The sequence below is a fragment of the Scedosporium apiospermum genome (genome assembly GCF_000732125.1).
Source record: "Scedosporium apiospermum strain IHEM 14462 chromosome Unknown SEQ_SAPIO_0011, whole genome shotgun sequence".
Classification (NCBI taxonomy): domain Eukaryota; kingdom Fungi; phylum Ascomycota; class Sordariomycetes; order Microascales; family Microascaceae; genus Scedosporium; species Scedosporium apiospermum.
This window is the reverse complement of record NW_015971712.1, coordinates 373,880-392,945: the sequence shown is the minus strand read 5'-3', so window position 1 is coordinate 392,945 and position 19,066 is coordinate 373,880. Positions and strand designations below refer to the sequence as shown.

The 19,066-nt window shown below is 51.9% G+C and overlaps 4 protein-coding genes and 2 pseudogenes across 4 annotated transcripts; 2 read left to right on the top strand and 4 right to left on the bottom strand.

The window, feature by feature from the left end:
* Positions 1 to 450: 450 nt before the first annotated feature.
* Positions 451 to 1,500, bottom strand: SAPIO_CDS0101 (annotated as a pseudogene; the record flags this gene model as incomplete).
* Positions 1,501 to 4,580: 3,080 nt separating this feature from the next.
* Positions 4,581 to 6,518, top strand: SAPIO_CDS0100 (annotated as a pseudogene; the record flags this gene model as incomplete).
* Positions 6,519 to 7,069: 551 nt separating this feature from the next.
* SAPIO_CDS0099 (Uncharacterized protein) lies at positions 7,070 to 8,532 on the bottom strand (the record flags this gene model as incomplete). The annotated part of the gene is made up of 3 exons (XM_016782967.1): positions 7,070 to 7,937; positions 8,042 to 8,361; positions 8,470 to 8,532. The coding sequence occupies 3 exons, from the start codon at positions 8,530 to 8,532 to the stop codon at positions 7,070 to 7,072; spliced, it is 1,251 nt and encodes a 416-aa protein (XP_016646600.1).
* Positions 8,533 to 9,624: 1,092 nt separating this feature from the next.
* SAPIO_CDS0098 (uncharacterized protein) lies at positions 9,625 to 11,316 on the bottom strand (the record flags this gene model as incomplete). The annotated part of the gene is made up of 3 exons (XM_016782966.1): positions 9,625 to 9,710; positions 9,913 to 10,633; positions 10,768 to 11,316. The coding sequence occupies 3 exons, from the start codon at positions 11,314 to 11,316 to the stop codon at positions 9,625 to 9,627; spliced, it is 1,356 nt and encodes a 451-aa protein (XP_016646599.1).
* Positions 11,317 to 12,894: 1,578 nt separating this feature from the next.
* On the bottom strand, positions 12,895 to 15,367 carry SAPIO_CDS0097 (uncharacterized protein; the record flags this gene model as incomplete). Its single annotated transcript, XM_016782965.1, has 10 exons — positions 12,895 to 13,097; positions 13,182 to 13,326; positions 13,411 to 13,591; positions 13,651 to 13,668; positions 13,757 to 13,854; positions 13,917 to 14,290; positions 14,423 to 14,534; positions 14,612 to 14,710; positions 14,780 to 15,209; positions 15,273 to 15,367. 10 exons carry the CDS (start codon positions 15,365 to 15,367, stop codon positions 12,895 to 12,897), a joined length of 1,755 nt encoding a protein of 584 aa, XP_016646598.1.
* Positions 15,368 to 16,309: 942 nt separating this feature from the next.
* SAPIO_CDS0096 (uncharacterized protein) lies at positions 16,310 to 18,293 on the top strand (the record flags this gene model as incomplete). Its single annotated transcript, XM_016782964.1, has 3 exons — positions 16,310 to 17,282; positions 17,339 to 17,647; positions 18,142 to 18,293. 3 exons carry the CDS (start codon positions 16,310 to 16,312, stop codon positions 18,291 to 18,293), a joined length of 1,434 nt encoding a protein of 477 aa, XP_016646597.1.
* Positions 18,294 to 19,066: the final 773 nt, after the last annotated feature.

Sequence of the window (19,066 nt, the reverse complement as noted above, 5' to 3'; positions counted from 1 at the left end):
TCTCCACCACAAGAAAAGCCATATACAAGAGAGGATATCAAGGCATCTCGTTTGTTCGCTGCCCAAGTTCTTCTGTAAATATACACACAGATGCCTTTAAAATACATGCCCCGAATGATAACAACCGGGAGAGAAGAGGAAGAAGAGAAGAAAAGAGAAACTCCTCTCGGGAAACCTGAATATAACCCCCCGGATCCCTGAAATTTAAACAGAAGCGAGTGTATGAATGTCCATTGAAATGCAAAACCCCAGTGTCAGCCGCTTAAACCTCTGCTCGGTGCAAGGCGTAGGAGATCCCTCGCCCATTGAGGCTATTCCGCAGTCTAACAGCGCCTTCGCTATGTAGATTGAAATCCTATAAAACAACCGGAAAGAAAGGAAAAGGAAAAAAGACGAAAACTGCAAAGGGCGGCAAAGAAAGGTGGCATCCCCCCCCCCTCTTTGGACTAATCACTGATATCGCCAGCCAGGAAAAAGCCTCGGCAGTACCAAATCACCGAGGTCCTTACCCCCAGGTCCTCTGGCATGAGACTTTCCCCCACCGGCCATGTACCTGGACACGACATCCAAGTCCCACAAGCTCCCATTCTCAATGTTCTTAGCAAGCCACTTCCTCCGGATCGTACCAACATCGTCCGGCAAACCCTGGCCAAAGAAACGGAAGGTCATGCACTCGTCCGGGTCGAGCTCATCCCACTTGGACATGAGATAAATGTCCTCGGTGTACCAACCCCCCGCAACGGCAACGGTGAATTTCTTCTTCAGATTAGGGCTATCGCGCGGCATGGTGTTGAAGTAGACCTCCTTGACGTTGACCCGTAGAGGCGCGTAAATACCGGGCTTGGGTTCCATAAACCAGACAAACTCGAGATTGCGCAGGTGGGCAATGTTCCACCAGAGCCAATGGTCGGCCAGAGGCACGTGGAAGAGCATCAGACGCTTCAGCTTGGGCCACAGAGCCCAAATGTCCGTGGTGGCGCTAGAGGTGGAGAGATCGGGATAGTCGGACAGGCAGACGAACTCCTCGAGGTCCAGGAGGCTCTCGAAGCCCTCGCGTAGGGTTTGGCGGACGTTGTTGTGGTCATCAACCCGCGGTAGTGTTGAAAACGGCATGTGGATGACGAGGCGGCGAAGGGTGTCGGCTGTGTGCCGCAGGAGCTCCCTGGTTTGGTGGGCGACGGCGGGGTCGTCGAGGACGTCGCCGAAGGGGGCGAGGTAGAGAGAGGTGATGTTCTTCCATGAGAGGGCCGGGTCAGGGCTGTGGGTGGGTCTGTCAAGAGTGAGAAGGAACCGGCTGAGTTGGGAACTTGATTCGACGGATGCGCTGTGACGACGGAGGAGCCGAGTGGCAACAAGGTACGTTGACCGACAGACGAGGGTGAAAGAGAGAAGAAGGCGCGAACGCGGGTCGTCGCGACGAAGGAGGGCGTCGGGAGAGCCGGGAACGATGGCCTCGATGATGTGGAGGATGATTTCCATGGGGAGGCGGGGAGAGCCCATTTTCTTAGCATTGGCGGGCGCTACGACCGGCATCGTCTCTAGGACTGTCATTATCTTTTGGAGACAGCTAAGGTCGAAGCATCAATGGACGGAGATAAGAGATGAGGCTTGTGGGGAGGTCGGAAAGACGGCTAGCAGGCGAGGCTAGGATTCAATGTTTCTGTTACCACTGCTTGATTTCCGACTGTTGACATCTATAATGGATTGGCTGGAATACAAAGAACCTGGGAGGCATGACAAGAAGAAGAAGAAGAAGAAGGAACTGACAATAAATACATTAATCAGACATTCAGGAGTCCGTCATGAAAGGGACATGACACCTCAATCTCCGATAGCTCTGATGTTTAAAGATGAGCGGAGCACAGTTTGCTGGCAAAAGAAAGAGCATGCAACAAGCGAGAAATATCAAATGTGGAGTGGAAGGGAGTGTTTTTCAGGTGGGGTGAAGTTCCTGTTATCTTGGCTTTTAAAGCCTGATGAGAAGGCCCCAAATGTCAAAGTCCATAAATCCAGAATCTACAATCTACAAAGTACAACAACATGTGAGTAGAAGACAGAATATGGCAAAAGGGAAGGGGCAACTTTAAGTTCTTTCCTGCTGCAGAAATCACCAGAAAGTACACAACTACAAACAAAACAGAACAACACAACAGAGTAGAGCGGAAACAGAAATGCAACAAGTCCCTAAGAATCCAAGAAGGAAAAAACGGCGCTGGATACTTCGTAGGGCGCTACAATTCATCCGATTGGGCTAAAAGTGGTGTTGTATTTTAGAGGCGGAATTTCGATGCCGTCATAGTTCGATCGCATCGTCGACGTGCATTTTCAATCAATCCCAGAATGGCTTAACTCGTCTTGGGCTGCTTGGCTGCGCTGTCACTGTCGGCTAGAACACTTGCGCTACACTATTTTGTATGCCACGACGCATGCCATCCCGCTGTTCCGCCTGTTGCACCCGCTCCACCCACCGGAACAAGCACATGAGTTTTGGACCAGCGACCGAGGAAGCAAGACATGGATGTGCCCGCAAGGAGATCGGTGTGTGTGAGTGGTATGAGTGAGAGAGGAGAGGACTACATAAATGTGGTTGGGGCGGGATCAAGGATGGACGGTAGCGGGCGGGCGGCAAGGGAGACAGGACCTCCATGTTCCGATCTCATCTTACGTCTAGCCCTGTTTAGAACAGGAGCGCAATGAACTAAACTAGGTACATTCTATCACACACTCTCTCATCACGTACTCTTTCTTCGGGCACGGGTTCCTTGAAGCATTGGTTTGACGGTGTCGCGAGGATCAGGGGTCACCTTCATTCCAAATTTGGGTCCAAGACTTGTGGTCAAGAGGCTCGTTCTCCGCACGATATCGGCAATGTAGAGTTTGGGGGTCTCTCTCCTTCATGTGATCGAGGACCTCAGAGCGGCAACAACCTGGAAACTCAGGACCGCCATCAAGTCGGGACGACGAGACGAGACTAGGGAATTAGGGGATCCTGGTGAATGCCCAGCCAGATCTCGACCAGATCTAGACCTGCTGGAGTCCAGTTCTCCTAGCTGCCAACCGGGTCGATGATTCCTTCCTTCTCCGCAATCCATCGGGGTGGATGTTCCTGCTATTATTGGTTGGCCGGAATCGGAAACCGGGAGGGCTTTGCCGTTTTTCCAAAGTCCCGAAGCTGAAGAAGCTGTCTATTCTAGTGGAAGAGGAAAGACCGATCTAGCATCTCGAGGAGTGAGTAGGAAGGAGACTGGCGGTGACACCTTCTATTCGCGAGTTGTCTGCTGAGGTCCGTCTGCCTGGATGTACTCCGTATGTCTCTGATGTACGCATGTACGCATGTACGAAGTACGAAATAGTACCTCGCATCGACGGATGTATTCCGTATCCTCGATGAGAATCGGAAGGAGCCCCCAAATGTCTCTTGCAACAGATTTGAATTGTTCAACTTGGAAGGTATCCCCAGCTCAGCAACAATTGAATGTCCAGAGACTCCTTCCATCAACATGAACATTGAAGAATTGTGCCATTCTCCGATTGCTTGCATTGTAGAGTCCGATGTTGCGGGAACTTTTCCTCCCCATTAATATTATTTGAATTTTTTTCTTTTCTTTTTCTCGTTTTTTTTTTTTTTTTCTCCTTTCTTAATTATTTTCCTTTTTTTTCCTTCGAAATTTTCTTCGCTCCCCTTTCAGAGGATCCTGGACCCTTTTTTTTCTGGCCGGTGTCAAACCTCAACTGTCACATCCGCTCAATCCCATCCTCTCGGCCCCCATTTTCACCAATCCTCCACCTCTTGCTCTGATTTGGTCAAATCCATTCTGGTTGACCATCTGGGGTACTTTGCCTCAGAATCCATTCGCTTTCCCTTCCCCAGTTCTAGACCACTTGTACCACTTGTATTATCCTCTCGTCATGTTCATGTCTGTGTCTGTCTATCCAGAATCCTCTTAAAGCCCCCCACCCATTGAAATTTCAATTGCCTTCACCTTCCTGAACAAGGACAAGGCCCTTTTCTCCTCTGCCATCCCAATCCACCACCCCATCTTTTTCTCCCTTCTCCGCCTTACTGGAACTCTTAGCCTGGCTCACCTTCGCCCATCTTACCATCAAACACTCAACCTAACCCCGTATTCACTTTCTCGAGATTGCCTACTATGAAGAATTTGCGTCCGTAGCAACCCATCCCCCTATCGAATCTCGTATCTCTTGCATCTCCACATCCTCTCCAAAATCTGCCATTCCCAATTTACTTAGCCATGCTCCAGCAGCCGATCTATCCGAGCCTCCCGGCAGTCGTGTAATCCTCCCCCTTCCCACTCTGTCTTACGCTGTACCGCGATCTTCTTCGGAGCCACCCCTTCGCCTCCATCTGGGGAACCTATGCTTGCTCGACACTAGCGCCCATCCTCCCGTCCTCTTCCCATACTTGAACAGACAAGCCTTACTGAGAGACTCCCCGTGTCACACCGTCACCCCTAAACAGTCCCTATCCGCGAATACCCGGTCACCTCTGTGGCACCGGTCATAAAAATTGCCGCAATACTCTCACCTTCCCATCTCTCAAAGCCTACTCCCCCCCCTCAATGGCGAAAAACGGCTCCGTAATAACCTACGCCGCGGGCGCCGGCCTCGCTGCCATCGCCCTCGTCTACGTCTTCGGCCCCACCTACCTCATCGACGAATCTCCGAATGGTGCTCGCCGCTCCGCACATGCTGTTGGTCTTCGAAACATCGGAAACGACTGCTTCATCAACTCGATTCTCCAAGCCCTCGCCGGCATCGGCGAGTTGCGCCTGTACCTCATCCGCGAGACCCACCGCCGCGCCATCGACGTCGACGTCTACGAGCGCCTTGTGCGACCTACGCGCTCGACCGATACTCCGTCTAATTTTGGCGGCAAGGAGCTGAAGGAATGGCAGATACGGAGTTTGCAGAGCGGCGCCGTGACGGCCGGATTGAAGGATATCCTGGATAAGCTGAACGAGAGGTCCATTTGGAAGAAGGCCATTTCGCCCAGGGGTTTCGTCGCCGTGTTGGAGGGCGCCTTTGGTCAGACGATTAATCGCCAACAGCAGGATGCGCAAGAGTTTTTGCAGCTGCTCGTCGAGAGGTTACAGGATGAGTATAATGCTGGAAAGAGGGCGAGGGCCTACGCCAAGAGAGAGGAGCAGATTAATAGGAGGAGGTTAGCAGCAGGGCAAGAAAACGGAGCCGAGAATAGCGCCACCCCTCTGTCAGAGAAAGCTGACCCGACACTACAATCCAAGGAGGAAGAAGACTTTGAAGGAAGAAAGGAGGAGGAAGAAGAGCACGATTTCCCGTTGGAAGGCGAGAAGGAAGCCCAATCCCAGTGCCAAACCTGCGGCTTCAAGACGACGCCCCGCAAAGAAGTTTTCTGCATGCTCACCCTCTCCGTCCCACAAGTCTCCTCCACCACTCTCGCCGCCTGCTTCGACGGGCTCTTCAAAACCGAGCACATACCCGACTACAAATGCGACAAGTGCCGTCTCCTCTACGCCCGCAAGCTTCTCGCCTCGGACATGTCTAAACTGCCCCCTTCCCTCCCAGGCGCCCCCGCCTCCGAAGACCCCCGCGCCGTGATGCAGGAGGCCCTCGACAAGCTCGATGCTGCCATCGAACATGACCCCGAGAATCCCCCCAAGGACGTGCCCTTGCCGGATAGTCGCCACACTCCCAAGTCCACGATTGCGCGGTCCCACCGCATCACCCGATTCCCACGGGTGCTTGTCGTGCACCTCTCCCGCTCCATCTACGACCGCACGTCGCAGAAGAACATGGCCAAGGTCTCCTTCCCCGAGCATCTCCGCCTCGGAGGCCTCCGCGACCAGAAGCGCTACCGCCTCCTCGCCACCGTAACCCACAAAGGCGGCCACCAGAGCGGACACTACCAATCCTTCCGACGTCAACCCGTGTCCGCCGGTCCCTTCTCGAACCCCCACCTCATGGGTGGAGTCTACAGCAAGACGGGCACCCCCACCGCGACGCCCCGCGTAGGCTCTCTACGGAGAGGGGTCGGCTCCGACGGAACACCCCTCGGCGCCAGCCCTGCCGCCTCTACCCCCGACCTACCACTCCCCAACAACAACAACGGCAACTCATCGGGCGAGAGCTCAGCCTCAGCGGCCCCTTCCATGCTCGACGATCCCTCCCCTTATTCCTATGCCTCCTCTACGACGACCCCCCCGTCCATACAAAACGGAACCTCGAAGAGCACTGCCTCGGTTAAAGAGAAGGACAAATCGGACTCGAGCAGCATACGCTCCGTGGCCGCATCGGCACTATCGAAGATTTCGCCCGTCAAGAGCGGATCCAATAACAACAACAGCAACGGCGCCAACGGAAGCAGCGCGGCCCCACGAAAACCCAAGACGGTCAAGAAGAAGAACCAGAAGTGGTGGAGGATAAACGACGAGAAGTGTCGTGAGGCGAGGACGGGTGAGGTTTTAGACATGGAGAGGGAGGTGTATTTGTTGTTCTATGAGCTGGAGGCCGATGACTAGGAGTCTCGGCCTTTTTGGGCACGTTAGATTTGCTTGTGGGGACACACGACTATGGAGTATGCCTTCTGTTGATATCTTGTTTTTGTCATGCATTCACATGGCTTTTAGAAATACTGAGGGAAGAAAGATCGGAGAGAGGTGTTAGTCAATCATAGATAGGAGGAATGGAAAAAGAGTGTACACTATGTAGATGGGAAAGAAATAAAAACAACACGGCCAGCACTGAATACGGAGGAAAATACGTCCTAAAAAATTAAAAGAGAAACACGATGGAAACCTGATCAACAAGATGTTCTGCTCAGAATCGTACTCTTAAAGTATATTAAAAGAGTATTCCTCGTGTCGAATGTCGAATGCATCTACAGAGTGTCGTAGCAATTATTATGTAGTACCCCAAACCAAAACCCCATGCATGTTTTTTTCCCCCTTTGTTTCCCAAAAATAAAGAACCCTCCCCCTTCCAAGCCAAAAGAACAGCTACTCCCCACACTTTCCAGTCAGGAACCGCCCGCCGACGACGCTTATCGTTTCTCCTCTTTTTTTCCCTCTCCTCATTGTCCCAAGAGATCCCTCTCAATGGCTAGCACCTCCTCCTCGGAAGGCTTCCCAGCCTTCTTAACCTTTGCTTCCTTTTCCCAATCAAACCTCCACAACCCTCCCGTCTTATCAGCATCCCCATCAACGCCGAGCCCAACCCTCGGCGCCAACTCCGTCAAAATCTCATCGGGGCCGTCTTGCGCCGTAAAGTAAATCCTCTCCCAAACCCTGTCCTCGCTCCTCTCCTTGGCCCGCATATCCCTCTGCGCCTGCTCAATCTTGCCCTTTTCGAGGCCGACGGCGTCCATGTCGCCCTTTGCCACGGCGGCGGCGACCTTACTCCAGGCCCTTCTAGATTCGAGGGGGTGCTGTTCCTCTAGGGGCGCGACAGTAAGTTTCGTGCCCGGGGAACTCGCGGCATCGTACGTCTCGACGAGGGTGCTCGACGAATTATTCTTCGCGGGGCCCTTGTAAAAGCTAAAAGACTTGGTCCAGACCCCCACGGCGTTGTAGAGCACGTCGCGCTCGTTATCCTCGTGGTACAGCACGGCAGTCACGCTGTTCTTCTCTCCGGAGAGCCAGCCTTTGCCGGAGTAGCTGATCTTGGAGGTGTAGCCCGAGGAGCTGGTGATGAAGGAGGACGAGTTGAGCTCGACGAAGGGTGCGCCGTAGATGAGACCCTCGATGTGCAGGGAGGGTAGGGTGATAAGGTACTTTTCGGCGGGGAGGGTCTTGTCGGGGAAGGGGACGGTGAGGATGGCGTGGCCGATTTGCTTGACGTTGATGGTGCGGGAGAAGGTGGCTTTTTGGGCGTTATAGCCTTCGAGGTGGGTGCCGGTGGGAATGTTGGTGATGCTGTAGGCTGTCGCTGGTGGGTGATGGCTGTTGTAATTCGTTAGTACTCGACGTTTCTCTGTCGTGTCCATTCTTCTTCTTCTTCTTCTTCTTCTAGCTCCAATTACAGCTCAGATTGAGAGATAACATACCTCACCTGCTCACTAATGAGCTCCGTAACCCCCGCCTCATCCTCCCACTTCCCCAAGAACAGCTCGCCAAGAAACGGATTCAGAGGCTTCTTCTCGTTGCCGTACTTCTCGCTACGGCTCGCGTACTGCTGCTTCAAGGTCGAGAGGAACCACTTGAGCACGAGCAGTGCGCGCTTCTCCGGGTCGGACTCAGCGGCGGGGGCGGCGAAGAAAGGCGGGTGCTCGCACCAGTAGGAGCTGAATTCGGTCAGGGAGGTGGCGGAGAGGATGAAGGGCGGGGCGGTGAGGGAGGAGAGGTCGCCGTTGAAGGAGGCGATGGACTATGGGGGGAAACTGACGTGTTAGTATGCTTTGGGTTCTTTGTATGGGGCAAATTGAGCTTGCAAGGAGGGGAGAGAGAGCAGAGTGGTTGAGCAGGAGAGCGGTACCTTGAGGAAAGCGGACCAGCTGCTGCTGCTCGCGACGGGGTTGGGGGTTGCGGACCGGGACATTGCGTCTGTTGGTTTGGGTCGAATGGCTAAAACTTCTGACTATAGACTATGGAGCAAAAGGAAAAAGAGAGAATAGCGAAAGGGAAGGAGGAAGAACGAGAAACGAAGCGTCCAAGGGCGCGAGAATGACTGCCTAGCAGCTACTGCTTTGTAGATCTTGCGAGGATGTTTTGAAAGGGGAGAGGCGAAGGTGGGGGTTTCAACCGCCAAGGCCCCAAAAGAAATACGGCAGGTATAATTAATACCAGCGGGTCTATTGATTTGTAGCTGGCGAGATGGCTCGGATGGGCACGAGATCAATGATTGAGCAATGAGCTAACGGGAAACTCGTCTTCAGAAAGGATTCAAGTGTCAAGGGCTGAGAGGTAAAATAGGGGTTTAATCAAAAAGGGATTTCCGAGAAGCTTGATCAAATTCATGCCAATACTGGAACAAAAAAGTTCAATGTAATGTTGATCCGTAAGATTGGGCGCAGGCAACGATATTTTTCTTATTATTTTTGTTGAACGACTCCCCGCTTGGGGATATTAGAGTGGGATTGGCAGCGCCCAAAAGTTCAAAGGCGGTGACGACGACAGGGAGACAATCCGGAGCCCAATCGATCAATCATTGGATGCCGGTCTCTGTCATCTCTGCCACGACGTTTGCAGTTGGCGATGGATTGGGAAGGACCATCAAATTGACGTCAGTTGAAGGAAAGCGTGATTCCGGAGTGGCGTCATCTCATCTGCCATGGTGGACACTGGACAGGACCGGTTTGCCAGGCCGCTAGGAGCACTGAAGGGGTCCTGACGGGAGGCGAATCTGGGGGTCTTTCGGACGCTAACGTTCTCTGTGGGATCAAATGAGATTGACTGCCCAAGCTGAGGCGGGGCACGCGACCACATTGGCGGAGCCCATGCGACCGAGCTCCTTCTTTGTCTTAGCGCTAGTCAGCGCCGGCATCGGGCTCTAGAGCGACCCCGGATGGCAGCTGTCGGCATGTGGCATCTATTCCAAAACAGTCCAGCATCTCAAGACATCAAGACAACCTCACACCTACTGGTCTTGCCTTGCAGATGGAAAGCTCCTCGAATAATCTGCATTCATCCATCACTCTTGCCTCTGGCCTGGAAAATTCATGGAGCTGTCGCCGAGGCTAATGAGAAGAGATTCCCTTGAGCAGCCCGAGTAGGCAGCTATTGTCAATTCTTGACGTGTAACACGGTTCTATCAAAATCACGATGACCCGGTTCCGATCCATATAAACGCCAAGTTTGAAAATTCCACTCCATATAACCCATCAATGATCCGAACAAGACTCCATCATCTCCGTAGCCCAATCCCCGTTAATCCCCGACACAACCCCCGCCTTCCTCCTACCCACCGTCATCCACTCACTCGTATAACACTCCCTACTCTTCATCTCCCACCTCCACGCCAAACACTTCTTCCTCTGCCTCATGCACAACCTCATACACCTCTCCGCCGTCGGCACATTCTTCGACATCTTCACCTTCCTCACATCCACCTTCTTACCCACGTAGTCGTGATCCTGCCTCATCGGCCTATCGTTAAACCCCCGCGTATTCGCCCCGCCAAACAGATCCCAGACATCAGCCCACACAGTCAACCTCCTACCTCTCTCCCTAAACTTCCTCCCCAGCTCACGCATCTCCTCGGCCTTCTTCAGGTCGTGGAACGACACGATCGGCGAACAGAACCGATCCGATGCAATCTGCGTGTCAAGCGGTACTTCGCCATTGAAGAAGTGGCTGAACCTCTCATCAATGTAAATGTTGAGTTTCCGCAGCGTCGCCGCCACGAGCTTGTCGCCCCATGTTTCAGAGAGGGAATTCACTTGCGCTTCGGCCGCCGCGTCGGGGTGCGCGCGGAATAGCTTTTCGAGCGTTGCGCGGGAGAGGACGATGGCTGAGCCGCCGTGGGCGAAACGGCTGAGCGTGCTGCCGAGAGTGTTTCCGAGATAGTAGGGTTTCGTGGGGTCGAGGTGCGAGAGGAGGCGGGTGAGGGATTCGGTGACGAGGAAACTGTCGTCGTCGAGGATGATGTACCAGTCTTTGGGTGGTAGGGTTCTGAAAAGAGCTCCTAGGCCCCAGATGGTCTTACCAAGTCGAGATCTCCATGTTAGCGCGGTGCTGATCGAGTGAGATTTAAACCCAAGGAAGGAGGATAAAACTCTTGCGGCGCAGATTGATACACAGGACAAGATTCTACAAAGGAAAGTAAACATCTTACCTTTAGTGCGTCAAGCTCCCAGCCAACATTTGAAGCGAGCAAATCGGCCCTCTTCTCATCCTTATCATCAATTGCCTTCTTAAGCGCCCCGTACCTTTTGAATCTATGCATCCTATTAAGACCCTTTGGCGCGAGGATCCTCATGATCGAGCCGACAGCATCCTGAATCACGGGCGCCCCAGCCGTAGCGTTGGCGTCCTGCTCAAAGTCGCCGACGACAACAGCGCGATCGGGGTCCCATTTATCCAGGCCTAGGGCTTCGAGCTGCGCGGGTAGCCTCTCGCGCGTGCCGTAGCCCGTCTTGATCAGCAGGCCGACGCGGGACGAGAAATCCACGGCATATGGCCCCGTTGAGGAGCGGATCCAGGAGTCGGTGGCGGCTTTGGAGTGGAAGAGGGACTGGAGGTAGACTTTTTGGGAGTGTAGGGAGACGAAGATTATGTTGTCGGCGGGGAGGGTGAGTTTTGCGAGTTGGTAGATGAGGAAGAGGATGATCGTGTAGAAGGTGAGGCGGCGGACTGTCCGGCGGCGTGGAATTAAGGAGACCATGGTCAAAGGTCAAAGTGTTAGAAAGGATTCCCCCGGTGAAGAAACGGTCTTCGAGGTCGCTCTTTTATTCTCGGAATCGAAATATGAGAAGCTCGAAGCTCCAGCCAAGATGACCCGACTCAATGGCCTCGTCTTTGACACAAAGCGAAGCTTGCGAGCTCCACTATTGCGATAGAATGGCAGCTCGCAAAATGAAGAGGGGAAAAGGAATTCGAACAGCTTGAAATGAGAGTCGAGTTGAGAGTCGAGCACTTTGCAGAAGTCCAATAAAAGGGAAAGGTATATGAAAGAGGGAAACCCTCAAACAGAGCAACACGATGCGCGAGGAACGGAAAAGGTTCTAAACTTAGACGAAGAAAAGAAATAGAAGAAACGGGAAAAGAGAGGTACGTTTAACTACATCATCACACACACGCCCCTCGCCGTCTTGGTGATTTTGTTCCCTTGCCCAGTTTCCGGCTGAAAAGGGAGATTTACCGTGGAAGACAACTATTTTCTATAATTTTGCTTCCTCTTGGCAATGATTCTTCCTCTACCTTCGCTCACTCGAATTGAGTCAAGAGAGTACGGCATTAATCGAGGGAAATGCTTAGATTAAAGATCAATGGGGAAACCACGAGGTTTAAGGAGCTTAACAGGTCCCTCCGACAGTAAGATTCGGAGCCTGGGGTCCGAGATGGTGCGGCTCTCCTCTCATCCCGCCAAGCTACTATCTATAATATATTGCTTGTATGTCCCGAGAGGGAAACCATCCCAAGTTGGCCACCACATCCGATAGCTCGGAGCTGAGTGTCAAGACAAGAGCAGGCCAAAGAGCTTGGCATCATCCTTGGTTCGCATAACGTCCATGGAAACTGATATTACGCCCTTCGGGCACACACTTGAGTTGCTTCAATCCGATTTATAAAGAACTCTGGCGGAACTGCGTCTTGGTATTCGGTGGAGAAACTCGGCCTCATCCCCGAACCGGTACAGGGTGAGGCGCACCGGCCCGCATGTGACGAAATATTTAAGAGGAATTAAAATTTCGCATTTGGGGGCCCAGCTAATACGCCTCATTTCCACCCTAAGTCCAAGTGTGCCTGTCCTAGGCGTCGTCTTTGGCTGTTCTGCAGGCCCACCGATTTTCTACTCGGCAATAAATTAGCTTCACTTTGTCTCATTTGCACATCTTGGAATCGGAGGTAATCTGTTTCCAATCATCTAACTCGATGCCAGCCCAATGTCCTCAGTTATTTGAACATGGATCTTCTTCACGGTAGTCGTGCTCTTTGTGAAGGAGCAATACTTTCATTCTCTTGCCCTTTTTTTTTTTTTTTTTTTTTTTTTTTTTTTCCTGGGGGGGGGGGGGGGGGGGGACGCGTGTGCCGCGATGTAGGAAATCCAAAATATCCCAACTCTGCCATCTACCATGTCTACCATGATAATTGGGACAACAACCACCTAGATCCAGCCTTCATAGAGTATACAAGAGACCCCAAAAGCATTCCAAGAGCCACCGAACGGATATATGGCCTTTGGGCAAGACGCGTGAACAACTAAACTCTAGAAAAAATAAGGAGGAGTGAAGGCTCACGGCTAATACGTTGCTTCCACTGCCGAGTACTCCTCGTCGTTGACAAGGAGTGAGAACTTCATCAAACCTGACGGGTTGTTCTCTATTTGAAGCTCGTAATGAAGCTCGAAATACTCAAGTCCATCCCTCGGCCTTTTCTGGAAAATAAAGGCGGACTTGGGCACTTGGCTTAGGTCCGTCTTGAGCCTACAGTTGATGTTGACATCTTGGAAAAAAAAGTCAGCGAGAATCTTGGATCGCGGCGGACAAAGAATGACGGCTATCATTTCGCAAGGTACGCTTGACTTACCATCGCTAGGATGGACTGGCGCGACCGGGTCGCTACACTCGAAGAGTTCGTCGGTGACTTTCATCTTTGCCCCGGTGGGATTCTTGCCTTTCCACTTGCGGTAGAATGATAGTTGAATTTTCTTCTCGCGAGATAGGTCGTCGTTCTGGAACGGAGCAGTTCGTCAGTCTGTCCAATTCTTTTCTATCACGCTGCAGGCCAGTTTGATTACCGAGCCACCGTTTCTTACCTTGGAAATAAACCAACTCATAATTATACACTTGTCTTCATCGTCCAAGTCGTCATGAATTTTGGCAAAACCGCGATCGCGAATTGGCCGCCAGGTTGAGTGACAACTGGTACCATAGTGCTTGGCCGCCCTGGTGGAAGTGACAGTCGGGCCAATGCCCAGCTTGCTCATTACCGGCCCCCTAGAGACATGCATTAGTTTTCCAGGACATAGTTACTCGCTGCTTCCATTGCTTCTTACTTGACAATGGCAGACCATCTGTAGAGAAAGATTTGTTAGTTTTGCACAATTTAAATTATGGTCAACGTATCGCATGGCGCCGTGAGAATGCGAGGAGATGGCTTACGCTTCCTTTGGCTGGACGACCAGGACACCAGGGTTCGACTTCTCAATGACATCTTTCAGATAAGCACTTGACCCAAAGCCACCAACGAGGAAAATTGCCTATACAACGGCTTGTAAATTTCGTGGCATCGAAACCATAGATACGACTTATGAAGACCAACCTTTACGCTGGCGCCGGCAGTGTTTCCTAGCTGGAGACGCTCCATGCGAACCGAAGTGACTTGCTCTGTGACCAGTTTGTCTATTTCCCTGATGATGGGGTCGAAGATTCTAAAAAGCGTCCCTCCGCTAAGGGTCAGTGAGTCTCTCTCCAGACCCATGGGCTTATTGTCTTGAAGCTTCGCCAGGGGGAAGCTGACATATTTGTCGGTGTCTGTCTTCCCCCGAAATGCGAGCTTGATCGTAGAATCGAAGTCTCTCAAGGCACTTCGGTAAGCCTCCGTCTTCTTCAGCGTGACGTAGGCATCGTCTCCGACTACCTTGTGGACTTCGTCTTCGAAGAGTTTGTTCAACATCAGGGAACCGCAAACTCCGCCTACACATCCTTGTCAGAACTTTTATCCTCGCAATGCTTCAACGAGACCAAAAATTATTCATTTTGCGGAAAGAATATTCCGGTGGCAAATAATAATATATAAATACCCCTTTGGGTACGAATTCCACATACCAGAAGGCGCTGTCAGAGCCTTTAGCTCGAATGGGTTCAGGCTCATAATCTCATACGAGACGAGGTCAACGGTACCACCGCCGGCGTCACATATCACAATGGCATCCCTAACCTGATTTGAGTGAGCCATGGAGCAGCGAGATTAGGATAGCCGCCCGTTTCAGAATGAGAATAGATCTAGATACGGACCTTGAGACCCTTGTTCTTCACAGAGAGTATGGTGTAGAGCGCAGCAGCTTCAGGCTCTGTGATCATCTCCACAGGAGAAATGCCAGCAGCGCGGGCAGCCTGCGGTTGTCAGCAGTTGGATGCGGGAGGTGATGGGAACAGAGAGCAGCTGAACCTAGATAGCATTACCCTGAGAGTCATATCCTTAGCTTTGTCAGACCAGACAGCCGGCACAGTCAAGACAAACTGCTGCTGGTAGTTCTCCAAAAACTCTCTATCGAGGTATTCGCCCTTCACTTCCGCCATGGCATGGTCATACAGAGCTCGCAGGTAGTCCGTGGCAACGTCAAGTGTTGACTTTGGAAGCTTGGCAAGCTCGGCTGGAATATTAGTCGGGATGAAATATGGACGACGCTGCTCGGGATCGAGCAGCAGCTTGAGCCCTGTGATCTTGTCTTCTAGGGATCCTTCGAGCTCATATCCCCACTGGAACTCGGAAGTCGAGTCTTTCGTATACCTGAGAGCTGTCGGCGCCTTGGGGACGATGCGGTCCTCGCCTCCAGGCCAGTTCGTAATGGAGTAGATCTTTTCAGGGTCGTTGGAGAAGGCATAGGCGATGCTGAATGGGTCACGGATGTTAATTATTCAAGACGTGAGAACCAAAATTGGACAAGTGACTGACCCGCTAAACGTCGTGCCAAAGTCAAGGCCAATGACGAGCTTGTCGCCCTCAAGGGCGTCGGAACAGCCGCTCGACTCAGTATCGCTTTCATCCATCTTGGTCACCCGGATTTTGAGTTGCTGCAGGAAATAAAGTTGCGAGAAGCTTACACGGAGAAGGGGGTGGATTCGGATAGGCGTAACCAAACGGCTCGGGGACAGGCTGGGACGTCTAAATATTTCTATGCATGATTCAGACTCATGACGTGTGGCCACAGGCCACTCAGGGTATATATGTAAGAAAGCTCGATAGAGGATTCCTCACTTCAATCCGAATACGCGCCCAACTATCTACCCCTCAATGCTTGGAACCGGCCCGTTGGAGGGAGCCGGGATGGCTGCGCCCCTTGCACAAGGGTCAGCTACCACACCGCGACGGCAGACGCCGTTCAGTTAGAGCACAGAGTCGGAGTCAATGGCCTAAGTTAAGTCTAGACTTTCCGCCGGAGAATGCGTGCATCGTCGCCCGTGGAAAGTGAATGGATCCGAGAAGTTTATCGACACTCCAACACAGCTATGTAAGGCTTGGAGAAGGGCGGGTCGATGTACTGATACATAAAGTACGAAGTAGATTAGTACATGATTCTACAAAAGATGTTGGTGATTTCGCGTTTCAGACAGGTATCAGAAATCGTAATAGGTGGCTGAGGCCATCTTCGAACCTGAACCACAGCGTTGCGGGCGACCAACAGTCATACCATGCACGAGCTCGGAGCCCCGGTCAAGACTAGGGTCAAGACTAGCCAGGACCCGTTGTAGCGGATGCGGCATTCAACGGGCAAGGAACACTCGGTATAATAAGTCCGGCCTATCCACTTGAGCCAGGCCGGGATCTCTCCGCACGGGATTTACGACAGATTAGAGCCACCTGCTGCTTCCCTCTCATTAAACACCCCAGGAATGAAAACCCGTCTTGTGCTTGCAACAAAGAGTCGACAATATCACACCACACACAAGTAGTCAAAAAATTACAACTACACCAAATCAACAACAGTCGAGATGAAGCAGCTGCAAGCTCAGAAACGTCCTCCGTTAGGTTCTATCAGGAACGACCGTCGCGAAGGTCCCAACGATGAACCCAACCCGCGTCAGGCGCTGAACCGGCCCGGCAACGGACCAGGAACTCCGGGGGTCCTCTCGAATGACCATGACGTCCAGATGTCCGACGCGGATTGGTCTGAGCTTACCGCCAAGCTCATTTGTGGATTCAATGAAATGAGAAATGAGTTGAGAGAGCTCCGGCAAGAGTTCCGGGGCTCCCGCAAAGCAGCCGGCGGCGAGAATTCGGCAAAGGTTGCCGTCTCCCTGGGCGACGCCGTCGGAGGCCCAGCACGTCACGAACAAGAACCTCGTAGGGCCGCCGAGTCGGAGAAAGCAACTAGATTTCCTATTCGCTGGCCATTTGCTAATACGAGCTCATCGACCCAGGGCGTGGCTCCCCCCGAATACTCCCCTATGTACACTCAAGAAGAGCTCAACATCGAAATAGCCAAAGTCGAATCCACGCACTCACAGCGAGTGGATGGACTGAACCACAAACTCGAAAAGGAGAAGAACGAAAAGGATGAGTTGAGTGATCGGCTTCAAAAAGAGAAGACAGCAAATGAAGGCCTGAAACGAGAGTTGCAAATCAAGGAGCGCAAGATGCAAACGATATCCAAGGCCCTCACAAGGGCAGGCAGAAGCGACAATCCGATGATCGACGAAGAAATCAAGCGCCGTTTTGGAGAGCTCAAGAGCGACCTTCAGAGTTTGGTTAGACGCCATTTCTCGTTGACACTGCCTCAGGATGCGTACCCTCAAGCAGCCTCGCCAGACATGCCCGAGTTGTTGCTGCGGCAGATGATCGCGGATCAACTCCACACACATTTCTTTTCCCCAAACGCAATGCTATTCGGTCTCGATGATGAGATGCTGGCTCAGAGTCCTTTCAAGAGGTTTGAGAGAAGCCTACAAGACGCTGGATGCGATGGTATGTACAATAACCGGCATGCTACATGTTCCTACTAACCCCAGTGCAATTTTTAGATGCAATTCTGAGGGAGTGGCGGATTGCCTCCGTCAAGGCATGCCATGCGTTGAACCCAACAGACGACATGACCGAATTTGTCAGTGATAGGGCGCATTGTATTTGGATGAACAGGGAGGACAGGGGCAAGCACTCTTTTGCACTGCGAGATTATTGCATCCATAGGGATAAGCAGAATCACGAACAGGCCTTCGCTGATCTCGAAGAAGTGTGCGGGAAGGCTGCGTCCCTTGCCCTCTTATTCCGGAGCTCCAGTTTCGAATACGAATGGGAGCAGCCTTACACGTGCCTCAAACAGCTGCATGTCAGTACGACGGGTCATGAAATTATTGGGACCACAGGCGTGGACCCCCGCCGCTGTCCCGATGCTGAGTATCAAATACACTGCATCGTTTTCGGAGGCGTTGTTCGCGGAAACAGGACGACCGGCCTGCTTCGTGACGGAAAAGCCCGGATCACGAAATCGCTAATCGTTATTGAAGGCATCCCCTAATCACAGCGTCAATCACTAATGGGAAACTAGCCTTGTAAGGATGGTCGCTCTTGCTGGTGGATGGTTTCTTGCTTGTCAATATGTGCTTCGTAGGAGAGGATCGCTGGTAGTGGATATTCAGAAACAGTTGGCCACTTGACAGTCTTTCCCATCCAAAAAAAAAAAAAAAAAAAAAAAAAAAAAAAAAGAAAAGAAAAGAAAAGAAATATCACAATCTTTCCCGAAAACAGATCAACTCATGTGTTCCAACCCAGCGAAAACGGATCGTACCGACGGCGATGGCGCTACCAAGTTTGTTATCATTCCGAGTCGTTGAGGCCGCGACTGAGGAAGCGGCTCGGAAGGTGGCTGTCACGATTGCCCGGAACCCGCTGGCCAAGACAGTGCTCTATGGCAAGGATGCCAACTGGGAACACATCCTCTGTGCTACGGGGTACTCTCCCATCTCCGAGCCAGGTTAGGAGGTCAACAACGTTCCCTAATTCGAGCCTAAGACAACCGGGCCCTTCGTCCCCCGGACGCCTCGGCTGAGTTGAAGTTGCTGGTGGATGGAGAACCCAAAGCCTTGGACAAGGAGCGGGCGGCTGAGCGGCTTTCTATCCGTATTTATCGTTATTACCTACACTTATTGTCAATTACCATCATAGTCGGCTCGCCGGGAACTGCTCGTCAGAAGCGCTTGGAAGGGGTAGAACAGGAATGCTGACACATAAAGTTTCGATCTTGGTAAATATTCAGATATCTCGAGATCTAGATTGATTATCTAGGATTTCCCTATTCCTCATTTTCCTCCTCGTGACCGAAAGCTGGGTTCCTATCTCCTCTTGCCTCCCCGTTAGCTGGTAGCATATCCCATGACTGAACGATATCGGCATTTCTACGGTCAGCCTGGATACGACACTCTCGAAATAATTTCTTGAATGAGGCAGGAAGATACAGGAATGAGAAAGTGTATCGATGTGGAAATCGGTCTAATCTCTAATCATCTTCAAAGGTACGGAGAACCTCTCAACATACCATGACACCAACGGATGATCCCGCCCGTCCGAACTTCTTTCGTCTACTCCATGCAAGATAGAATCTGAGACACCTCTCAGGGGGCATGCTCTTGAACATTGGTCGATCACCAAAAAGCTCTACATTATATCATCACAGTTCACCAGCAACTTCACAAAAGCCGAAAGAAATCAGCATGTCCCCAAGACCGTTATATTTTTCGATCACCGTCAGACCC